The sequence below is a fragment of the Monopterus albus genome, unplaced genomic scaffold (assembly GCF_001952655.1).
Source record: "Monopterus albus unplaced genomic scaffold, M_albus_1.0 scaffold27.1, whole genome shotgun sequence".
NCBI lineage: Eukaryota > Metazoa > Chordata > Actinopteri > Synbranchiformes > Synbranchidae > Monopterus > Monopterus albus.
The window spans coordinates 2343099-2361760 of NW_018127907.1; the positions used below are offsets into that span (position 1 = coordinate 2343099).

An 18662-nucleotide genomic window follows, 5' to 3' on the forward strand; every position below is an offset into this window, starting at 1 on the left:
AGCGCTCAAGGTGGCGAGTATTCTCAAAAACCTCTCTCTCTATCTCAGCTAGGCTCCTCTCCATAGTGGCGTTCGACTGAACGACGTTAAATCCCACTTCTGACACCAATTGTAGTGACCTCCGGCGCGGAGGAGAGGAGCGAATCCTAACTGTGCAGCTAACTAGCTAGCGGGCTGCTAGCACCTACGTAAAACTAACACTGTTACGACCGGGCTCCGTGCACCGCACAGCTTTAACAATCCCTCGAGGATCACAGCTTCCCCTTATGTCACTGGCACAGTGTGCACCCTCACCCTGAAATGCTCTTCAGTGGCGTAATTCACTGTTCTCGCATAATACAGCGAAACACTTCCAATCGAACAGCAGTCAACAGGTTCGAGCACCGAATGCTCGATGCAACCCAACACACGCAGCATGAACCCAACAGTCATTTTTAACCCCTCAAAATACAACAATAACAAGAACCGTAAAACACAATGACTCAGGATTATCCCACAATATTACGCTAACTATTTACACATTCGCATAATGCTTGCCGCTGTCACTAACCCTCCCGCTGGCTGGCATAGTCATCACAATACTATAAAATGGTTTACAGGTAAATTAGTGATTTACATCATGTGGGACTGCTGCATTTAGTTTGTCTATTCAAAACATTTCTCTTTGACTCAGGCATGTTGGGACATCTCCACCATGTAACAAAGTCTATGTTTACATTACAGGCCTTGATTCTCTATAATGGTTCACATTCATGTTTGTAAATGGCATGTGTCCGACTTAATGTGTGAACACCACTGAGGTTTTAAACTGATATGCATGTCCAGATTTAACTGAAATGTGAGCCACATGCATACAAGAATAATGTAAATTGTGTGGTGACCAAATTGCACAGTTCCCTGAAGCGCTGCTTTGTTACAGCAAGTTCCTTCTAGTTAGCACGGTCAGAAGCTTCTCCATAAATATTCATCAAAACTCAACTGACACTGACTGGCCATGTGCAGGGAAGTGAGTTGTTAAAAAAGACATGAAATCTAATCTGACTCTTCTGACAGCAGCCGACTATACACTTCCTGTTTCCTCGTCCCAGAGTCAATATGATTTTGTTCTGTGACATAAAATACATAAATACCCCACTAAAGATTTTTATGCTTTTATGTGTCTTTAAAATAGTTTCTGCTATCAAGTGGCTAAATGAGACTAAAGACGCTGTGTGGGATATTAAACAACATAATTTAACATGGCTAATCTACTCACTAGTCTATCTTTACAACCTCATTGTATTTATACTTGAGCACTTGCAAACTAATTCTAATGATCTGACCCAGCTGTCATGACTATCTAGATCAGCTAACAGTAAGAGGAAGGGATTTTGTAGACGTGAAAAGCATTAGAAATCAAATTACAAGTTGGAAACCGTGGTGGTGACATTGAAGTCATTGGACCGTAGTCTAATTTGTTTGTAGCCTAACAATAGCTTTTACTTCTAGTGATCATATTTGGGTTTCAAAAATTCTAAAAATGGTGTGGACTTGTAAAGATTATCTTGCTGAAGAAACCATTTAAGTGTTATAAACTGTTGTTTGTCACAGAGTTTATTTTGTGCAATAATCCAAAGACTATGGTAAAATCTCATTGGCTTGTTGTCGAGGGAACCAGGGTGATGCTAACATCTGGTTTGGCCTGTACGTCATTCCTACAGCACTCTATAAGTCTGACTGTAAATATACTCCTATTAATGATGGAAACAATGTTTTTTTTTTTTTTTTTACTATGGAGTGCCATTTCAGCCCCTGCCCTCCGGAGAATATAAATAACATTAAGGTGGAATAATTTTATCAGTAGAAATATCAATATATTAGATCAATTCAGCTGAAAACATAAAAAAGTCCATGCATTTGCACACAGATGCCATGCACATGAAAGTTCCATTTTCTTTCACACTGTGCCTGCACATAGTCATAAACACTTAAGACAGCAATAAGAAATGAAAGAACAACAATTCAGCAACTGTGTTAATAATATCTTAATGAAAAATAATTGCACAGATTCAGCAGAGGAAAAGAAACTCATACAAAACAGTTTTTGTTATCTGAGAGCTCTCGTGTGTTCAGCTGCACTACTGCACAACTATAGCTTAGCAAAACCTTAGGTTTTAGTGACTGTACAACCGGGGATCTCTTAGGTGGTTTTATGACATATACTGTGTTTAGTAGAAATTCTGAAGCATTTATCTGCGGTAGTAATATATTAATGTCAAATAATTGTACAAATTCAGCATAGAAGAAGAAACTGAAAAAAACTAATTTTATAAAGACAAAGCTCCCTCTGATTTCCACAGTTTGCATTTCATCAATTCAGATATTTTACTGTCTGGAAATTAGCTAAAAGAATTCATCAGTATTACTGGTGTGCTCCTCTCTGCAGTGGAAACCAGGAAAAACATAGGTATTATTGCATACACAGCTCCAAAATGATATGTATTTTCCTAGTTGAATGCTCGATGACACATTATAGCCATACAGTCATAAATGATATGTGTATACGCTGCTACTCTATTTACTCCTACATTTACTGCAGTGTTAGTGAAGAGTGCAGTGTCTATTACAATAACTGACTGATCCATCCAGACAAGATCTGTTATAAAAGCTTTCACATTTAAGAACCATGCCTTTGTCTCTGCGGTAGTCTCTACTCTTCATTTAAAATTGGAAAAAAACTGAATTAAAATCCAGACTTACCATTTAGAAACAGAGCTCTCCTGCATTTTCAAAAGCCAGAGAATGTTTGAAAGCCTTTTCAGCTACAGAAGGCTATTAGACAGACAGCAAGACAAAATAAGGATGTAAAGTAGCTGTGCAACTGTCTGCATTGTGGTTTGTGGTAGCGTGAGAAGCACAACAGGCCTGCTTCTGAGCAGACACTGTGGAAAAAACATGACCACACCTGCCAGTCTACAGTATATGTATGGATGTTTTACACTAAAGGCTGAATGTGTTCTAAAAGGGACCGTAGTTAACATGAGTCAACATGCATTCTGAATTACTCTAGGTCGTTATTGCAACACCACTGCCTTTTCCAGAAACTATGACAAGACTTGTTCTCTCTCTGCTTTTGAAACTCTTTTGCAAAATTAGCTATTTCTCACTGTTACTACAGGCAAAATAAGTTAGCATGCTTTCATATTGTAGATTTACAAATGCTTCAAAAGGCCATTCATTGAATTTTATTTCATATAGCTACCAAAAATTCTCAACTAAAGATCTAATAGTTAAATGAAGTTCATCAAGGATAAAAACACAGCATTACTAGTGCCTGTAGTGTCAAGTTTAATTTAATCAGCACACCAGTGTTTCATACCTGAAGGAAATTAGACATTTCTAGTAGATGTTTCAGAGCAAAAGCATTCCAACAAGGAGAAGGGTCTCTGAACAGGCAGAGGACTTTTATTGGTTAAAAAAACAAATAAAGGAAGTGTCGATTTGTGTAAACAGAAGCAGCAGCAGACCACCACAGCAAGCAGGAGCAAATGAAAAACAGGGAGCCTTCTTATATTACCTCATAATAAACAGAAATAAGTAATAGCCTTAAAAATTCATATTAATTCTGCACACCCAACTTCAGTCATTTGTAGCTGATGAGTAGTTACTTACTGGATGGCCAACTATCTAAAGCATGTGACGCCTACCTTAAACAAAGCAATCTAGCTTTGATGCTATCTTCAGTGTATCAGGTGCTTTTTATGTGATTGTATCATCTTTTGTTCCCAGCCAGCATATCTCTGTTAGAACGCCAGCACACTTACTGTGTATTTGCTTATCAGCCTATTACTAAGTTTAGCATGCTGATGTGAGCTCAAAGCACTGCTGTGCTTAAGTACAGCCTTACACAGCTGCTAGCATTGCTTTAAACTCTTGTTACCGTTTTGTTTAGGCAGCATTTGGTTAAGATTGTGACAAGCTGGTAACTTTGGTTTAGTACTGGGAAAAGACAAAAGTGAGTCTGAAACCACAATATTTTCCTCCACTGTTTTTCAAGGTGGCAAGAATCAGAAGCACGTTGATGGAGCCTGTCTTTTATTTTCAGGTTCCCAGCCAACTTTGTACCAGTATTTCCTTATGTATCTGAAACAGCCCGAAAAGACAGTGTGATCCATTTATACTGTAGATAAGTCAAGCAGTCCCATCATCAGCTATAACAGCATGAAAGAAAAGGACGGCTATACAGCCGAATGCGTCTTGGCTTTTGACTCCATATTGTTACATCTCTACAGCCACAACTGAAAGAAAGCATGAGGCTCCCATAAACACCCACTTCTAGACACAGTCTACTCAATAGCAAATGCAGTTTCAGGACATGAACCCAGGTGTAAGAGTACGCAGACATATGAGCAACCACAATGCAAAACCACTATTTCTTTGTATCATTTTCTTATTCTGTCTGTGTTTCGCTATAAACAAAACCTCCCATATGTTATTTTTAATTGCAAAAGTGCAACATTACCTTTGTGCAGCGTTTACTTGCACAGTGTGTAAAATATTGTCTGAGGGGAGTACAGCACAAAGTACAGCAGTGGCACACTCTTTTTATTATTGTACAGTGTATTTTTTGTCTGTTGAAAATATACACTGTGGGATACTCTGAGTGCTCACTAGGTATTTTACAGACACCAGATTGCCTAAATTGATTCTGTCTGATCAAGTGATGATTCCAACCTGTATGATTGCTATTGTGTGTAGTACTGAAACTGCTAATTGCTTTAAAAATTCAGCAGAAAAGAAATCTATCAGCCACAAGTAGATTTTACTAAAGTATGTGGAAATGTTCACTATTTCATCAAATGTGTCATACCTGCTGCTGTAAAGTTTTGAACTGTGGTAATGACAGGTTTCATCTCCATAAATTCTATGTTCAGAGGTAAGCAGTCAAAGCAGAAACACAATTTTTCCACTGGTGGAAATGTTTTTGCAACATACAGTGCATGGTTTGCTGATTGAGTCTGTTGCCTTAATGCTTTTAATTTACTGGAAAGATGCTAAATTATCATGTAACTTTTTAAGTGTGATAAAGGGTGTTATGAGGCAGGCTACGCAGTACACAGTTCCTCAAAAAATGAGGTGTATGTATGTTCTAGTACTTCTATGCAGAAGCAACTCAGTTTATCACAAGCCTCAGAAACTCTCACTTGTGAGATTTTTTTTCTAAGGATTTAACGCCTTACACATCTCTTTTCATCAGTACATGTACCATTGTTTACCTATCTGTGGAGAAGAAATTCAAATTAATTGCAGTTCATCCTGCTGTCCACTTTCATATTCTGGTGCAAATGTGTCAGGTAGAAATGTAGCCTATTTGTCAATGGTTTTTGTATATTGTTGTCATGGCTTCCTGACTGATCTTGTGTCGAAAAGTGTTCCCCCATCAAGATGTGATCTTTTCAAAACATGGTTTCATGTAGCACCCCCCTCAGTGGTTTTGGTTAGGATAATGTTAGGATTCAGGTTAGGGAAACCATCTCGATGGGGAAACAGATTTTGACACAATATTGGCAGCAGGAGCTGTGCACGTTCACGAACTATCCTCTCGTTTTCAGGAGGAGGCTCTCAGGTTGTACTTTTCTGAGATAATTACCACCTATTTGAAATTATGATGGGTGCAACACTAATCTAGAGGATTAAACACTAAATGGCAGGAAATTAGCATGTTATGGGGACTTTTAGCCTCTGTAGTTTGTGGGACAAAAGGCTTGGGAGTTTTTCATTTGACACACCACTTTTCACATTTTTGGCCCAACACTTCTAGAAAACATATGAACTGTAGAAACAAGTCTTGACGATTCTCAGTCTTGCCATCACACCTTACAATTGTGTTCATAGAAAAATTATACTTACATAGCCCTTTTCTACGTATTTGAGTGCACTCAAAGTGCTTCACAGTATTTCCCATTCGCCAGTTTGCACACACAAATACTCACACATTCAAACACAGGTGATATCACCAGGTAGCATAGGAGAATCTGGGGTTCAGACCACCAAGCCTACAGTTAGGGGACGACCAGCCTGTGTGAGATATGACCATCTGCTGTACATAGTAACATTCAAGTAAGGAAAAACTATTTTTTGAGCAAATGTCATTGTGGTTTGGGAGTGAATGGTAGGAAAAGAAAGAAAACAGGAGTGCAACAGAAAAAGAAAAGGGCAATGGGTCAAATGGGTGAAGAAATGAGAGAAAATGTCTGTGGATGAAAGATAGGAGGCAGATTTAAAATAAAAATCAAACAGGCCATATGTGGAGAATGTTCCAATTACATGGCTGATAACGCTAATGGATAGCTCAAATTTCGCCTCACCACTTTTGGTGCCATGAAACCTCCTCTGGTGCTATGTAAGACCACAACTTTTTATGGTTTACAATAAATTAAGTCCACTTAAAAACAATTTTAATATTTCAGAAAAATAACATTTACCCTGCCAAAAAATTCGGCAACATTTTGGCTCAATTAATGACAATGATGCAATTAAGATTTTGCAGAATTTTGCATTAACACTTTCTGTGCACATTGAATAAACAATCAAAATGGTTTAGGCTGCCATCTAAATTTGTACTATAATAATCTGGCACTGAATGTAATACTGAAATTAGCAATAAGAAAACAGTCATCTCCTGAATTGTATGCGGGGCTCTTTTGATGAGATTTTCTGTCCACTGTGAGAGAATAATGATGTAGTAACTAATGGGTGCTGATTTTACTTATTGCAAGCTTGTTCCCCCTAATGCCTCAACTGTAAAATGTCTTGGTTCCTGGCTCAACATTGCTCAAATCCTATTCAAGCTCAGTTTAACCCAGCAGAGTGTGAAACTGGTTTTAGTCTTACTAGAAAATACAAATCATGGTTGAAGAGGAGGAAGTGAGCAGAGGAAGATGAGAAAAATGACAGTTGGAAGAAAAAAAAAGCTTGCAGAAAATGTAGTTGAACAAAAAAATGTAAATGAATACAGACAAGGAAGAAGTAAGGAAGAAGTAAAAGAACTGACAGCTGGATTTGTCAGACAACAGTTATACAAAATGTATAAAACAACTCAGAATTTTATTTCCTCAGTTAAATTATTTCAACCAATATATCCAAAGAATAGTCAAAGAAATGAGCAGAAATCAAAAGACAACCACTATATAGTATATTGCCATCGATATAACCACTCAAATAAGTAATTATTGTATCAAACAATCTCAGATATCCAGAATTCATTGGTTCTAATAAAACAATGACAGTACCTTTGTGTAAATTCAAAACATTATTCACTTTGCTTAAATATTATGGTAATAATCTTGGTTCCTTAAAGCTCACAAAGAAGAATGTGGTCTGTTTCGGCTCCAAATTCGGCTTTTTATGCAGTGAAGTGCCCTTTGGCTGACTGGTAGTGGTGTCAATTCCAGTTTGATGGGTCCAAAACATCCGTCCATTAGCAGGGTTGTACTGCCATGAGAAACATCCATCCATCCATTGACAAATTACTCACATCTATGCATATGCTATGGAAGCTGTACAGAGATTACTGTAGCAAACAAACATTAAAAACAAAGTCTGGTAGAAATTCTCACCAAGCTTCTAAAAGGATAAAAATCTTAAATACAACAAAACAAAATAAATAATAAAAATGTTTTTGTTTATCAGTTCTTATCATTACTTCATGACCGGACAGAAAACAAATATGCTGTATCAAATATTAGATATTTATTGTCCTCTATATTCAAGAGGCTGTGAGAAATGATTGTGCCATTTACTCTTATCTATGTTTATTTTAATATTTTTTATTTTTATCTAAACAGGTGGTCATGCAAATAGAAAAAGCCAAGTCTTTTATATGTTTAGCTTAGTGGTAAAAGTCGACGCTCATCTCTTGGCCAGATTGCCTCTTGATGGGTTGACTAGTTGCTGTTTACTGGGTTACAAGGTGTTGAGCTGGCTGGCTTTCACCTTCTTAGCTCAAGAAGAAATGTTATTTAGTCCACTAGTTTAATTTAAACAACTAGCTAGCTTCCAGTGACTCTAGCTAACTAATTAATTTCTTTTATGTCCAAGAGCCAAACCAGGTAGCCAGCTAGCTAGCTACAGTAGCTAGCCAGCTAGGAGTGGCATTTTAAGAGGTTGACTTGTTGTTTTAAGGTGGACTGGTTTTCCAAAACCATTGTTTGAAGTCTGCCACGTTTACTGACAAGCCACCAAGTCAACAGGTAGATCAATATTCAGGTAACTCATCTAGAAGTTTGAGTGGCATTCACTTCTTGTTTGTCAGTAGACTGACATTTCAGAGTAGTTAAGTAACTGACAAATTAACTGGTTTTCAGAGCTGGTGTGTGAGCATACTGTGATAACAAGATTTTTGCATTTTTTGTGCTCCAAGGTCCAACGTGGTAGCTTGTCCAACAAACAGTATGTTCTGTTATCTGTGGATAGCAGTTCATTATATCCACATGTCCATACATGTCTATAAACTCTCTGCATAAGTCAGGTTCATATGACCATTCATGTTGTATGATAGCATTCATTTCCATTGCTCACGGCTACACATCTTACATACCAGTTTATGTCAGTCTGAAACCAGTTGACACTTCCAAAAGCAATCCAAAGGCATCTGTCTGCTGCTAGTACACCCAACCAGTGTGAATTTTAATTTGTCTTTTAAGTCTTTTGTTCAAAGTGTGGGATGAAAAGGCCCAGACTAAGTCAGCAAGTAGTCCACAACCAGTCTCTCCTCACATCAGTTCTGTACACATTTCAAAAATCCAATGAAAACCAGTCAACCAACCAATCTACTCCATGTCCAATTTAGTGAAAAAGCAGTCTGTAAACTGGCCTGCAATCCAGTACCAGCTGAGAAGTCTTTCTACCAGATGTCAGAGCTTAGTTCTCTGCTGGTGAGTGGTACGAAGGTGCTGTTCAGGTGGAGTTCTGGTTTCTTCCCAAGCGTACTGCTCTGAGATACCTGGGAAACACACAGCACAACAGTGATTAGCAGCAACATCCCACACACCACAACATACAAGCCAAAAAAAAAAAAAAAAGGTGCTACCTTATACATTTTAAAGAGAACTACTGCATGCCAATAGTGCACCTCTTGTATGACAACCACACTGCTACTGTATATGACAAATATACAAATATTTCCCAGTCTGTTAGAATAAATAAATATTTGTGGCTGGATTAATATGAAGATACCATTTTCTTTCTATATTTCCTTTTATTCAAACAGACCTCTTGTTCCCCAGTGAACTGCTCTGAACCCCTGGGGAGAAAAGAGGGTTTTATTTTAATGTATTTAACCTCTGAATACATGCACACAGAAAACACAAAAAGGATACATTATGGAGATGTTGGATGCTAGAAACAAATATACTCTAAGGGGCATTGTCCTTTCGCCCACCTGTCCATTCAGCAGGGTCATAGGGATGTTGCAATAGACGTGGCGGCCCCCGGGGCCCAGACTGGAGAACTGCATGGTGGAAGGAGGTCGGAGGGGAGGTGACAAAGATGAAGGCGGCAGGGGTAGCTGGAACTCATAACTGCGACAGAAATGCCTCATTTGGGCTGCGGTAGCTGTGTGACCACCTCCCAGCGGCAAGGTCATCTGGTTGTAGTCGGGGATCTCTGTCGCCAAAGCAACCTGTGGTAAAAAAAAAAAGATGCTTTCTATTAACCTTTACCAGAGAAGGTATTATTAAAAATACACCTCTGGGGCCTGTCATTACAATATGACACCACCGGTTTCAGAAAGACCAAACCTACAGTATAAGCAGCAACATTAATCTGAAGTAAAACAGCAGACCTGATGGTGTCCATGGCGATTTTCATTAGGGGGGGCCAGGGAGGCAGAGGTGGTCGTCATGGCAATGGTGGAGACAGTGGTCTGTAGGTCACCAAAGAGCCCCTGTTCACCAGAGTCCATCACCTGTTACCACAGAAACACCACTACAAAGTTATCATTGTGCAGATTTTTCCACATTTGAGCAGTCAAGAAGAATTTAGTCACAATTGTGATATAATATACTGATAGGAAAAGTACTGAAATACATCAGATAACAATATTACTGTAACCCTAATCCCAGTTTTAGTGACTAAAGCTAGTGGTTTAAAAAATATAAAAGGGTGATATCACAGCCATAGCTTGCATTTTTCTCTGGGTACATTTTTGGCATTTATGTGTTTGGCCCATTTAGGCCAAACCTGTAGATTATCGATGTAAACTAGGACAAATAATCAAAAGCCACAGGAAATTATGCAGACCATAACATGACATCTATAACACTGGAGGTTTTGCTAGTGAAAACACACCTGGCTGCCCTTCACTGTATGTTGCTAAGCATGATGGATCAACAGAATCCTTCAGCATTCTTGTGCAATTTTTCAAGAAGTTAGGAAGCGTGTTCATTGGCTTCATTGTGCCATATATTGAAGCACAAATAATGTGTATTACTTTGAACTCACAAGGCCCTGAAATTTAAAGCTGTTTTATGTGGGGTTTTTGTACTATATAAATGTGAATAGTGCTGCTTTCAGATGAACTAAACTTTGATGTTCCAAAGTTTATCTGTACATAAACCATATTAACATGGTTCAGTTGTAATTCTTTCACTGTTAGAAATCACATAATGGGTGGTTTTAAGCAGAAAAAAACCCCTCCAGTGCATTATATGAACACCCCAAATACTTTTGCAGTGAGTAAAAATACTCACATTGTCATCGTCCCAGATCTGGGACATCAGTAGTGAAGGCACACATTAAGATGCTATGTGCTGCTTCACACAGCGGCAGGAGAACATCTCTTTTAATCAGGACATACACCACCTGATGCATTAACACATGGTAAACATGCACACATTTCCCCCCACTGTGACTCCAGTTTTAATGCATTACCTATGTTTAGCAAGCCTTTCAAAAGCCCCTGTTTCTTGGGTATAAGTAAATGTGCAGACTAAATTTTTTCCTTGTCACGCAATGGAGATAAAGTTGGCTGCCTTGTCACCTGTAACTGTACACTATGTACTGTCTGGCATGTATGTTATATGGCCACAGTTTTATAGTTTAATGAATAAAATTTGCCCTTGCATTTTCATACTATAGTAATTCTTTTAGTAGCTAGCGTACAATTTGTGGTTGTGCTCATAGAAACTTTGCCGGTGTGACATTAGTTACCTGGCGTCTGGATAATGTCTCTCTGCGTTTAGCAGGCATCTCGTAGACCACCTGTTTCCAAAACTTAGATGACAGCTCATTGCTCTTAGGGCCCCGCCACTTGATGATGGATAAAAGCTGAGGACAGATTGGAAAAGATTTTTTTTATCTAACTGCTTTAGTCTGCTGGTGTCTCCCTTCAGATCCCCTACTTTCTCTTTATACCTTGATCGTATGTTTAAGTGCCTCCACCTCTTGGTAGTTGATGACATTCTTCAGGTCTGCACACTCTATCATGATCACCTTTGCACATAGAAATACAGAAGCAGAGGTGTTTGAGAAGGAAGAAATATGACAATTTCAAAGTAGAGCAATTCTTCTTATTGTGCAAAGTACTTCACAGCTTCCTTGAACATGTAATACTTTTATCAAGCAAGAAAAGCTGCTGACCCACATCTGTCTACCATTTACCTTGATTTCCTGTTTACTTTGATTCATACCTTAATCTCCCCGGTAACCAGCATAGAGTGGAGGCGTGTCTCTATCTGGAAGATGCTCCAGCCTCTTTTGGCGACAAACTCTGGAGTCAAAACGATGATCAGACGTCTGCTCTGCTCCACGCTACGAGCCAAGTCCTCAATGTAGGCTAGGAGAGAGGGAGACGAAGTGAAAGGGACAAGAAGTAAGAAGAAAATTAGAAATGGGTGTCATTCAGAAGGTAGGGAAGAACAAAATATAGTTGGTACCTTGTAATTTATTGGTTAGATACAAATATTACAAAATAACCCTAAGCCTCCAACCTGAATTTATGGAAAAGTGATGGTTCTCATTATTGTCAGTAATGCAATTTTCTCTACTTTTGTCATTGTTACTTAAACTAATTTTAAAAGAAAAATACATAAATGATTAGATTTGAATGACACAGTTTTGTATGTTTTTCTAAATTGCTGTAAAAATACTGGGCAAGATAAAACAGGGTTGCCATATAAAGAAACATAACATTAGCTTCTGTTGATATTATCACTGTTATCACTGAACATTTATGACAATATGCATACTTGCTTAAGATGAAAAGATAAATATCTTCTTCATGTATGTGTGTTAAGCATGGAGCTGGATTCACAATGTGGTTAGCCCTGTTTAGCATAAACTATCGAATGTATGCAAAACAAACAGGTCTCCACTTTCTGCCACTATGCAAAAATGAAGCCAAAATATCCTGAGCATGGGGGTGGCTATTTTGCTTTTGTGATCCATTTTGCAACCGAATTCTGTGCAATAGCGACCAGATAGGAAGCCATGGTATCAGGCTGCCAGTCAAAGTGGTCAAAGTGGTCAGTTTCAGTGGTTTTTGCAACGTGTCACTGAAATTGCTCATTATTTCATCAGAAATACACCCCTTTTCATAGCATCAAATAACTTCCTAAAAAAAAAAACATCTGAAAAAAGGATCACTTGTATAAATGTCAGCATGATATCTATCTAAAATGAAAAAAATCATCTTTGGGAAAATTTTTATTTGATTTGTTCTTTTGAGTTTTTAGTTTGCCTCATGTTCCCTCTGCTAACTTAGTGGGGGCTGGGCTTATGACCTATACTGGTACCAGCACTGGGGGGCGATCAACTCATGGTGGTGTCACTTCTGGGAACTATCACGTCATTCATCTTTACATACAGTCTGTGGTCCAAAGTTGCCAAGTTTGCTACATCATGTAAATCAGAGAGCAGAAGTGCTGCTGCTGGTTAAATATTTTAAAACTTTGGGCAGAGCCACATTAGCTGGCTCCTCCTGCCTCCAGCTTTTACCCTAGGCTAGCCAAAACACATCTAGACTTTAGCTCTGTAGCTTTAACACACAGATGTGTATCAATCTTTCCTTTCAGTTTGATAAAAGAAACAGACTCTATGTCTGAAAACATTAGAATAATTATCAGTATTTACTGCAACATTTGTTGAGTCCAAAAAGTCCTTTATAACCTTCTGTAAGACCACTTTACAAAATGTAGGAAAATGCACTAAAAGCAATAAATATATCTAATAAAAATACATATATACATAAAAAAAAACTAAATCTACATCCAAAATGACAAGTAAATATGTGATATGGAGCTTTTTATTTAAAGCAAAAAAAGAAGCATGGGAAATTTAATTTAACACTACAGTATGTGAGGCAAACCTGCTGTTTTATCTGCCCTCTTCTGGGAGACTGCATTCTTTCCTTCCAGTCATTTTGTTCATACATGACTGGAATGACTGACAGGAGTATATAAAAGAGTGACAGAAATGCTTGTGCAACACTTTTAGCTCTGACACAGCACAGTGAAATCAGCTCTTAAATGGGGATCAGACTATTGCTGATACACCACCTTCAGCTTTTACTTATAACTAAGATGTGAGCTTGAGGAGGGGAACGGACAGGTGATGAGACGTGACAGGCGAGTGGCTTTGAGGTGGAGCTACTGTATACGAGTCCACTGCCAATTCAAATGCTTCTGCTCATCCTCACAGCGGTGCTGTTGCTCAGCTCAGTGTAAATGGATCTTTCAGAAAGGTCCTAGTTCCAATTATTTGTTTGTTACAGTTTCAGTGGTTTTTGCAACGTGTCACTGAAATTGCTCATTATTTCTCAAATTCTTAGTTATTGAAGATGTCTGAAAACTGTGTGCTGGGAGAACAACCTATTCCCTCCCTCTGGCTGTCTCTTTCCTTCACCATCTCTTCAATTGCTAACTAAATTAATGACAGAGACTTTCCAACAACACATTGCAATTTCATGCTCAATTTGAGAAGCACAAATAGCATAAAACGTCCCAAAACTCAGTTCCCTTTTTTCCCTTGTCTGGTTTGCTTTTCCTCTTCTGGCGTCTCTCCTCACACTTAACCTCCCCTACTCTCTCTCACCCTCCACCTCCTTTTCCCATCCTCTCATTTGGAGGATTATGTAAATCGATTAATGGAAAAGCATAAAGCAGTGACCCCATGCCCACCTCTTTCTGTTGTTGTTGTTATTTATTTCTCGCTCTCTTGTTCATTTTAGAGAGCTAATGGAGTGAGTAATTGTGTATTTTAGGCTGCACTGATGTGTTGCTCTGTCAGTGACATCAGCAAGCAGGGAAAAGGCACCTCTCTCTCTGATTCATTCACTCAGGCTGCTTTTACTCTGTGTAGCCTTTAGCCAGGTGCAGCTTTGACAAAGTTCTGTGTATAGATACACACGGTGTGTGCTTATTTTTAGCGTGTTTTCAGGCCACAAAGAGGATGTGGTGTTTAGAATGTGGTGGCATAGTTCTGACTAAGGACAGACTGTGTAGAGCATGCAGATTCATTATGATCCATATTCCGGTAAATGTATGCATGCAATTTAGGAGAAGGTGTTAAATAATGCAGAACTCACAAATGAATTGCTTACTTTCCACCCACATTATAGTTATTTTAATACAGTAACTACATTCTTTTTTAGATGGTTTCCAGGACACAGTGAAATGTGATTTTGGTAACAAAATGTTAATACAATGGCTCAGTATTTTATTTCTTGCATTAGTTTGATAGTTCAGCTGATTTAACCAGGGACCGCTATGCTTTTAAAGCATTGAGCAGGCATAGTGAAGTACTTAGTGACCTTACCTAATAAATAATAAAGGACTATCAGAGTAAATGCAGACTGCTTTGTCCATATCAACAAATGCTGGTATCTGTAAAGTTCAGATGAAAATCAACATTAGCTGTTTATACTGTATCTCAGATGCTGATGATTAGAAACAATCTGTGCCACTGCTGCACTCCAGATCATCTGAATCTAGATTTATTAGCTTAGGTTAGGCTTTACTGTGTTTCCATAGTTGTGTCTCATAATTTTTGAAAACATACAGGGATGTGGCATTTTCACTGTGTTGTATCTACAAGCCAGAAATTAGCTAACAAAATGCTGAGAAGAACCGCAAAGTTAGGTGATAATTGTATATAGTCATGTGATCCCTTGTTATTACAGAAATATAGATTATTGCAGCTTTAATGATCTGCTGTATTGTAAAATACACTAGGAAGGGGGTTCAGGTGTGGATATAGACTGTATGTACATATTTAATGCACACACAAAAATGTGCCTCTGTGTTTGGGCAAATTTTAAATGTGAGAGTGTGTTTGTGTGATGAACATCTGAAACAGATGAACCCCACTAGATTCTAATCTAAACTGTCCGGCAGCTAGCATGGCCACAGATGAGCCTAACAACGATATGTGTGTGTGTGTGTGTGTGAGTCTGTGTGGCATTGTTTATATATACGTTTTCGGGATGGAACACTGCTTTACGGGCACCAGAAGTCACTTCTGGGGACTGGAGGCTGAGCCCCTTGACTAATACATTGGAATCACAGCCATTCATTCTGAGGGGGACATAATGTACCAAATACCTAATTTTATGCCAATCTATGCAATAGCTGTCAAGACATTTCCATCAGAACCACAAATAGAGGAATACTTGTCATTAAGACACATTTTCTGGGAATGCCACTCTATGCTGGAGCCCGTGCTGCTGGCTGTCATTTATCCTTTGCTGTGTATATGAACACCCTCCTGTACAATGACTAAATTGCCTGTGTGTGTGTGTGTGTGTGTGTGGCCTTGTTTATACTGTATATACTTCTGTGGGGATGGAACACCAGAAGTACACTGAATTGCAGGTCATTTGTGGGGAATGGAGGCTGGGCTCCACAACTAATTCATTGAATTTTATAAAAATGACAGGTTAGAGCAAATGTTAGCTTTGGTTAAGGTTAGGCTAAGGGTTAAGGTTGGGCAAGTAGTGGTTCTAGTTAAGGTTAGGGTAAGTCTCCTGGAAATGAATGTAAGTCTATGTGCAGACCTTGTAAGTGATGGGCGTAAGGATGTGAGTGTGTGTGTGTTTGTCTGTTTCTAAGTGAGTTATGATGGAGATACATATTCTTATTTATTCTGACAGAGTGATGAATTCTAGGTTTGGGGACCTACAGAGGCCATAGAGGGAGACAGGATATGTGTATGTGCTAGGAAGCAAATAAAGTAGATAGATACATAGGTCAATACTTACTGTTGCTGGGTATTAGATCTCTGTCTGGTATAAACAGCTTGTATCCATAATGTTTCTCCAAAACATCCGGCAGGATCTCCAAAGCGAACGTTTCCTCGTCGCTGCTCGTCCTGCCAGGGGAGGAATAATAAATATGGCTCTAAATTTAAAAACTGCACAACCAGCTGTTAAGTGAGCAGCTTATTTAAAGGTGCTTTAACTAAGATTTTACACATTGTAAATCAAGTGAAAATGGGAGAGGAAATGGTGTCTCTCGCTATTCTACCCCCTTCCATGACAATCTGCCACTTACAGTGCTTCTGATCAGTGGCAGACTCAGGCCCTCTGAGGAACAGGGGCAAAAAAAAAAAAATCATAAAGGGCACATAATACATTCAACGGGCCTCGTGTAGAGGACAATGATGCACATTTGGTAAAAATTATCCAGCAATACTCCAGCAATATGAATATCACAATGAATTATAATGGTGTGAATCATACTGTATTATAGGCTAATGTCTGTATGAAATATACAGTAAAACCTGGTTACTCATAAGTGATTCCTGCAGAGCGGTGAAACAAATGAACCACAGGGTTGGAAAAGCCTAAAAACAGCAGGTTATGAGAGTCAGCCCTCCAGCAGCATGCTTCCTCTCAGGGGCCTGCTGTCTTTTATGCCTTCATGAAAGCAATAGCTGTAGTTGGAGACACTATGTTTTTGGCTTGTCTGCCCATCGGCCCATTCTTGTGCATGTACTAGCTCAAAAATGCCTTGAGGGAATTTTTTCAAATTTAGCACAAATATCCACTTAGACTAAAGGATGAACTGGCTAGATTTTGATGTTCAAACCTCAAAGGTCAAGGTCTTTACATTCAGTGCTTATTTTGTAAATTATGAGGTCCCAAAATATCACTTGGTGACCATGTCAGTGTGGGGAGAGGACAACCCGGAATGAAAAACATTTCCTCAATGACCGAGAATTGGTTATGCAAAGAGCATCAAGTGCTGACTGCTACTCATCCACCATGCATGATCAAGTTGGGCAAGTCCTCTTGCACTGTGGCGCTGCAGTTGTGAGTTTGAAAGCCACTGTTGTTAGAACAAAAAAGTAAAAAACAACAATTTAGTTTAGGTAACACTGAGATTTCTGACCTGCCCAAAGAGTCCAGGTCTACTTTAGTGTAGGACAGATAGGCATCATACTCCTTATGATCTGTGAAAACAGAGACAACAATGGAGTGAGAAAACATAAGCACGGGGCAGATGATTGTCACAATAGTCATTCTGTGAAAATAACTCAGTCTTTAATTTTAGGCTTTTGCATCACATCACTGGTTGTTTTTACATTCAGAAATAACTTTGAGAATTTGCCGATCTTTAAATCCAATTTATAGTTAGACCTCCTAATAGAGCAATGTGAAGTCACTGATCTGGTTTGGTCAAGACACAAAATTGGTTTTATTTTTGTTGCAACTGTATATGTGAAAATGCACTTTTTCTCAAATGTAGTGATTATTCTTTACTGAGTTTAAACTGTCACATCTACACAGGATACACATTAGTCTTTCTGTAAGCAGCTCTTAACAATTTTCCCACTTCCTGAATGAGGAAACTTCATGATTACTACATCTGGACATGGTGAGACTAAAGAAAATCAGCAAATTATCCTGGGGTGCTAGAGCCTGGAAAAATCAATATTTTCAATCAATACTACAAACTTACTTTCTTGTGATTTTCTTTCTTTCTTTTTTCTTTACATAGCTTTAACTTATTTACTTTTATTGCCTTGTAATTTTTACACGTGTACAAACAGAGCTCCTCATTATCCTGTCAACTGTTATAAAAATAAAATCACCCAACTCAACTGGGAAAAAATAAATATTCATTCACTTGTCTGTGTTTTTTCTGTAGCTGTTTTCTTTGACTTCAGTGTATTTTTGATCATGTTTGATTTAACTCTCAAAATCACATACCGTATACTCATCATTGTGCACTCAATCTAAGTGTTAGCTTGCCATTCCATGACTTTTACCAGTCAAGCCATACATATGGTTGAGGAGTGTGCTAAAAAAGGACATGAAGTTAATTGGTGTGAGAGTAGAGGATGCCGAGGATAGAGTTAGGTGGAAACAGATGATTCGCTGTGGCGACCCCTAATGGGAACAGAAGAAGAAGAAGACATATGGTTGAGGAGGCTGATGTTCTCACCACCATCTTCAACCTCTCCCTCAGCCAGAGCATCGTTCCCACCTGCTTTAAGACCACAACCATCGTCCTCCTTCCCAAGAAGAGCCCGGTCACCTGCCTGAACGACTACAGGCCAGTGGCACTCACCCCAATCATTATGAAGTGTTTTGAGAGAGTGGTGCTGGCCCGCATTCAGAGCAGTATACCGGACACCCTGGACCCCCTGCAGTATGCCTACCGGCCCAACAGGGCCACCTCAGA

The 18662-nt window shown here is 38.8% G+C and overlaps 2 protein-coding genes across 11 annotated transcripts in view; both read right to left on the bottom strand.

The window, feature by feature from the left end:
- The window catches only part of LOC109957550 (beta-1,3-galactosyltransferase 1-like), a 12991-nt gene extending 10146 nt beyond the window's left edge, over positions 1 to 2845 (bottom strand). The window contains exon 1 of the mRNA XM_020595513.1: positions 2740 to 2845. Within this exon, the coding sequence (XP_020451169.1) occupies positions 2740 to 2765 (26 nt within the window). The 5' untranslated portion in view covers positions 2766 to 2845. The remainder of the gene's footprint in view (positions 1 to 2739) is intronic.
- A 4664-nt stretch (positions 2846 to 7509) lies between these two features.
- Positions 7510 to 18662, bottom strand: part of il1rapl2 (interleukin 1 receptor accessory protein-like 2) — a 395718-nt gene continuing 384565 nt past the window's right edge. For 8 of the 10 annotated variants that reach the window (XM_020595451.1, XM_020595453.1, XM_020595449.1 and 5 more), the window contains 9 exons: positions 17367 to 17427; positions 16235 to 16344; positions 11670 to 11815; positions 11395 to 11472; positions 11191 to 11307; positions 9824 to 9946; positions 9422 to 9661; positions 9253 to 9283; positions 7510 to 8983 (listed from right to left, as the gene is read on the bottom strand). In XM_020595451.1, coding sequence (XP_020451107.1) covers positions 8895 to 8983; positions 9253 to 9283; positions 9422 to 9661; positions 9824 to 9946; positions 11191 to 11307; positions 11395 to 11472; positions 11670 to 11815; positions 16235 to 16344; positions 17367 to 17427 — 995 coding nt within the window. In that variant the 3' untranslated portion in view covers positions 7510 to 8894. Of the gene's footprint in view, positions 8984 to 9216; positions 9284 to 9421; positions 9662 to 9823; positions 9947 to 11190; positions 11308 to 11394; positions 11473 to 11669; positions 11816 to 16234; positions 16345 to 17366; positions 17428 to 18662 lie in introns of all 10 variants that reach the window. The other 2 variants (XM_020595456.1, XM_020595450.1) reach the window with 2 other exon arrangements.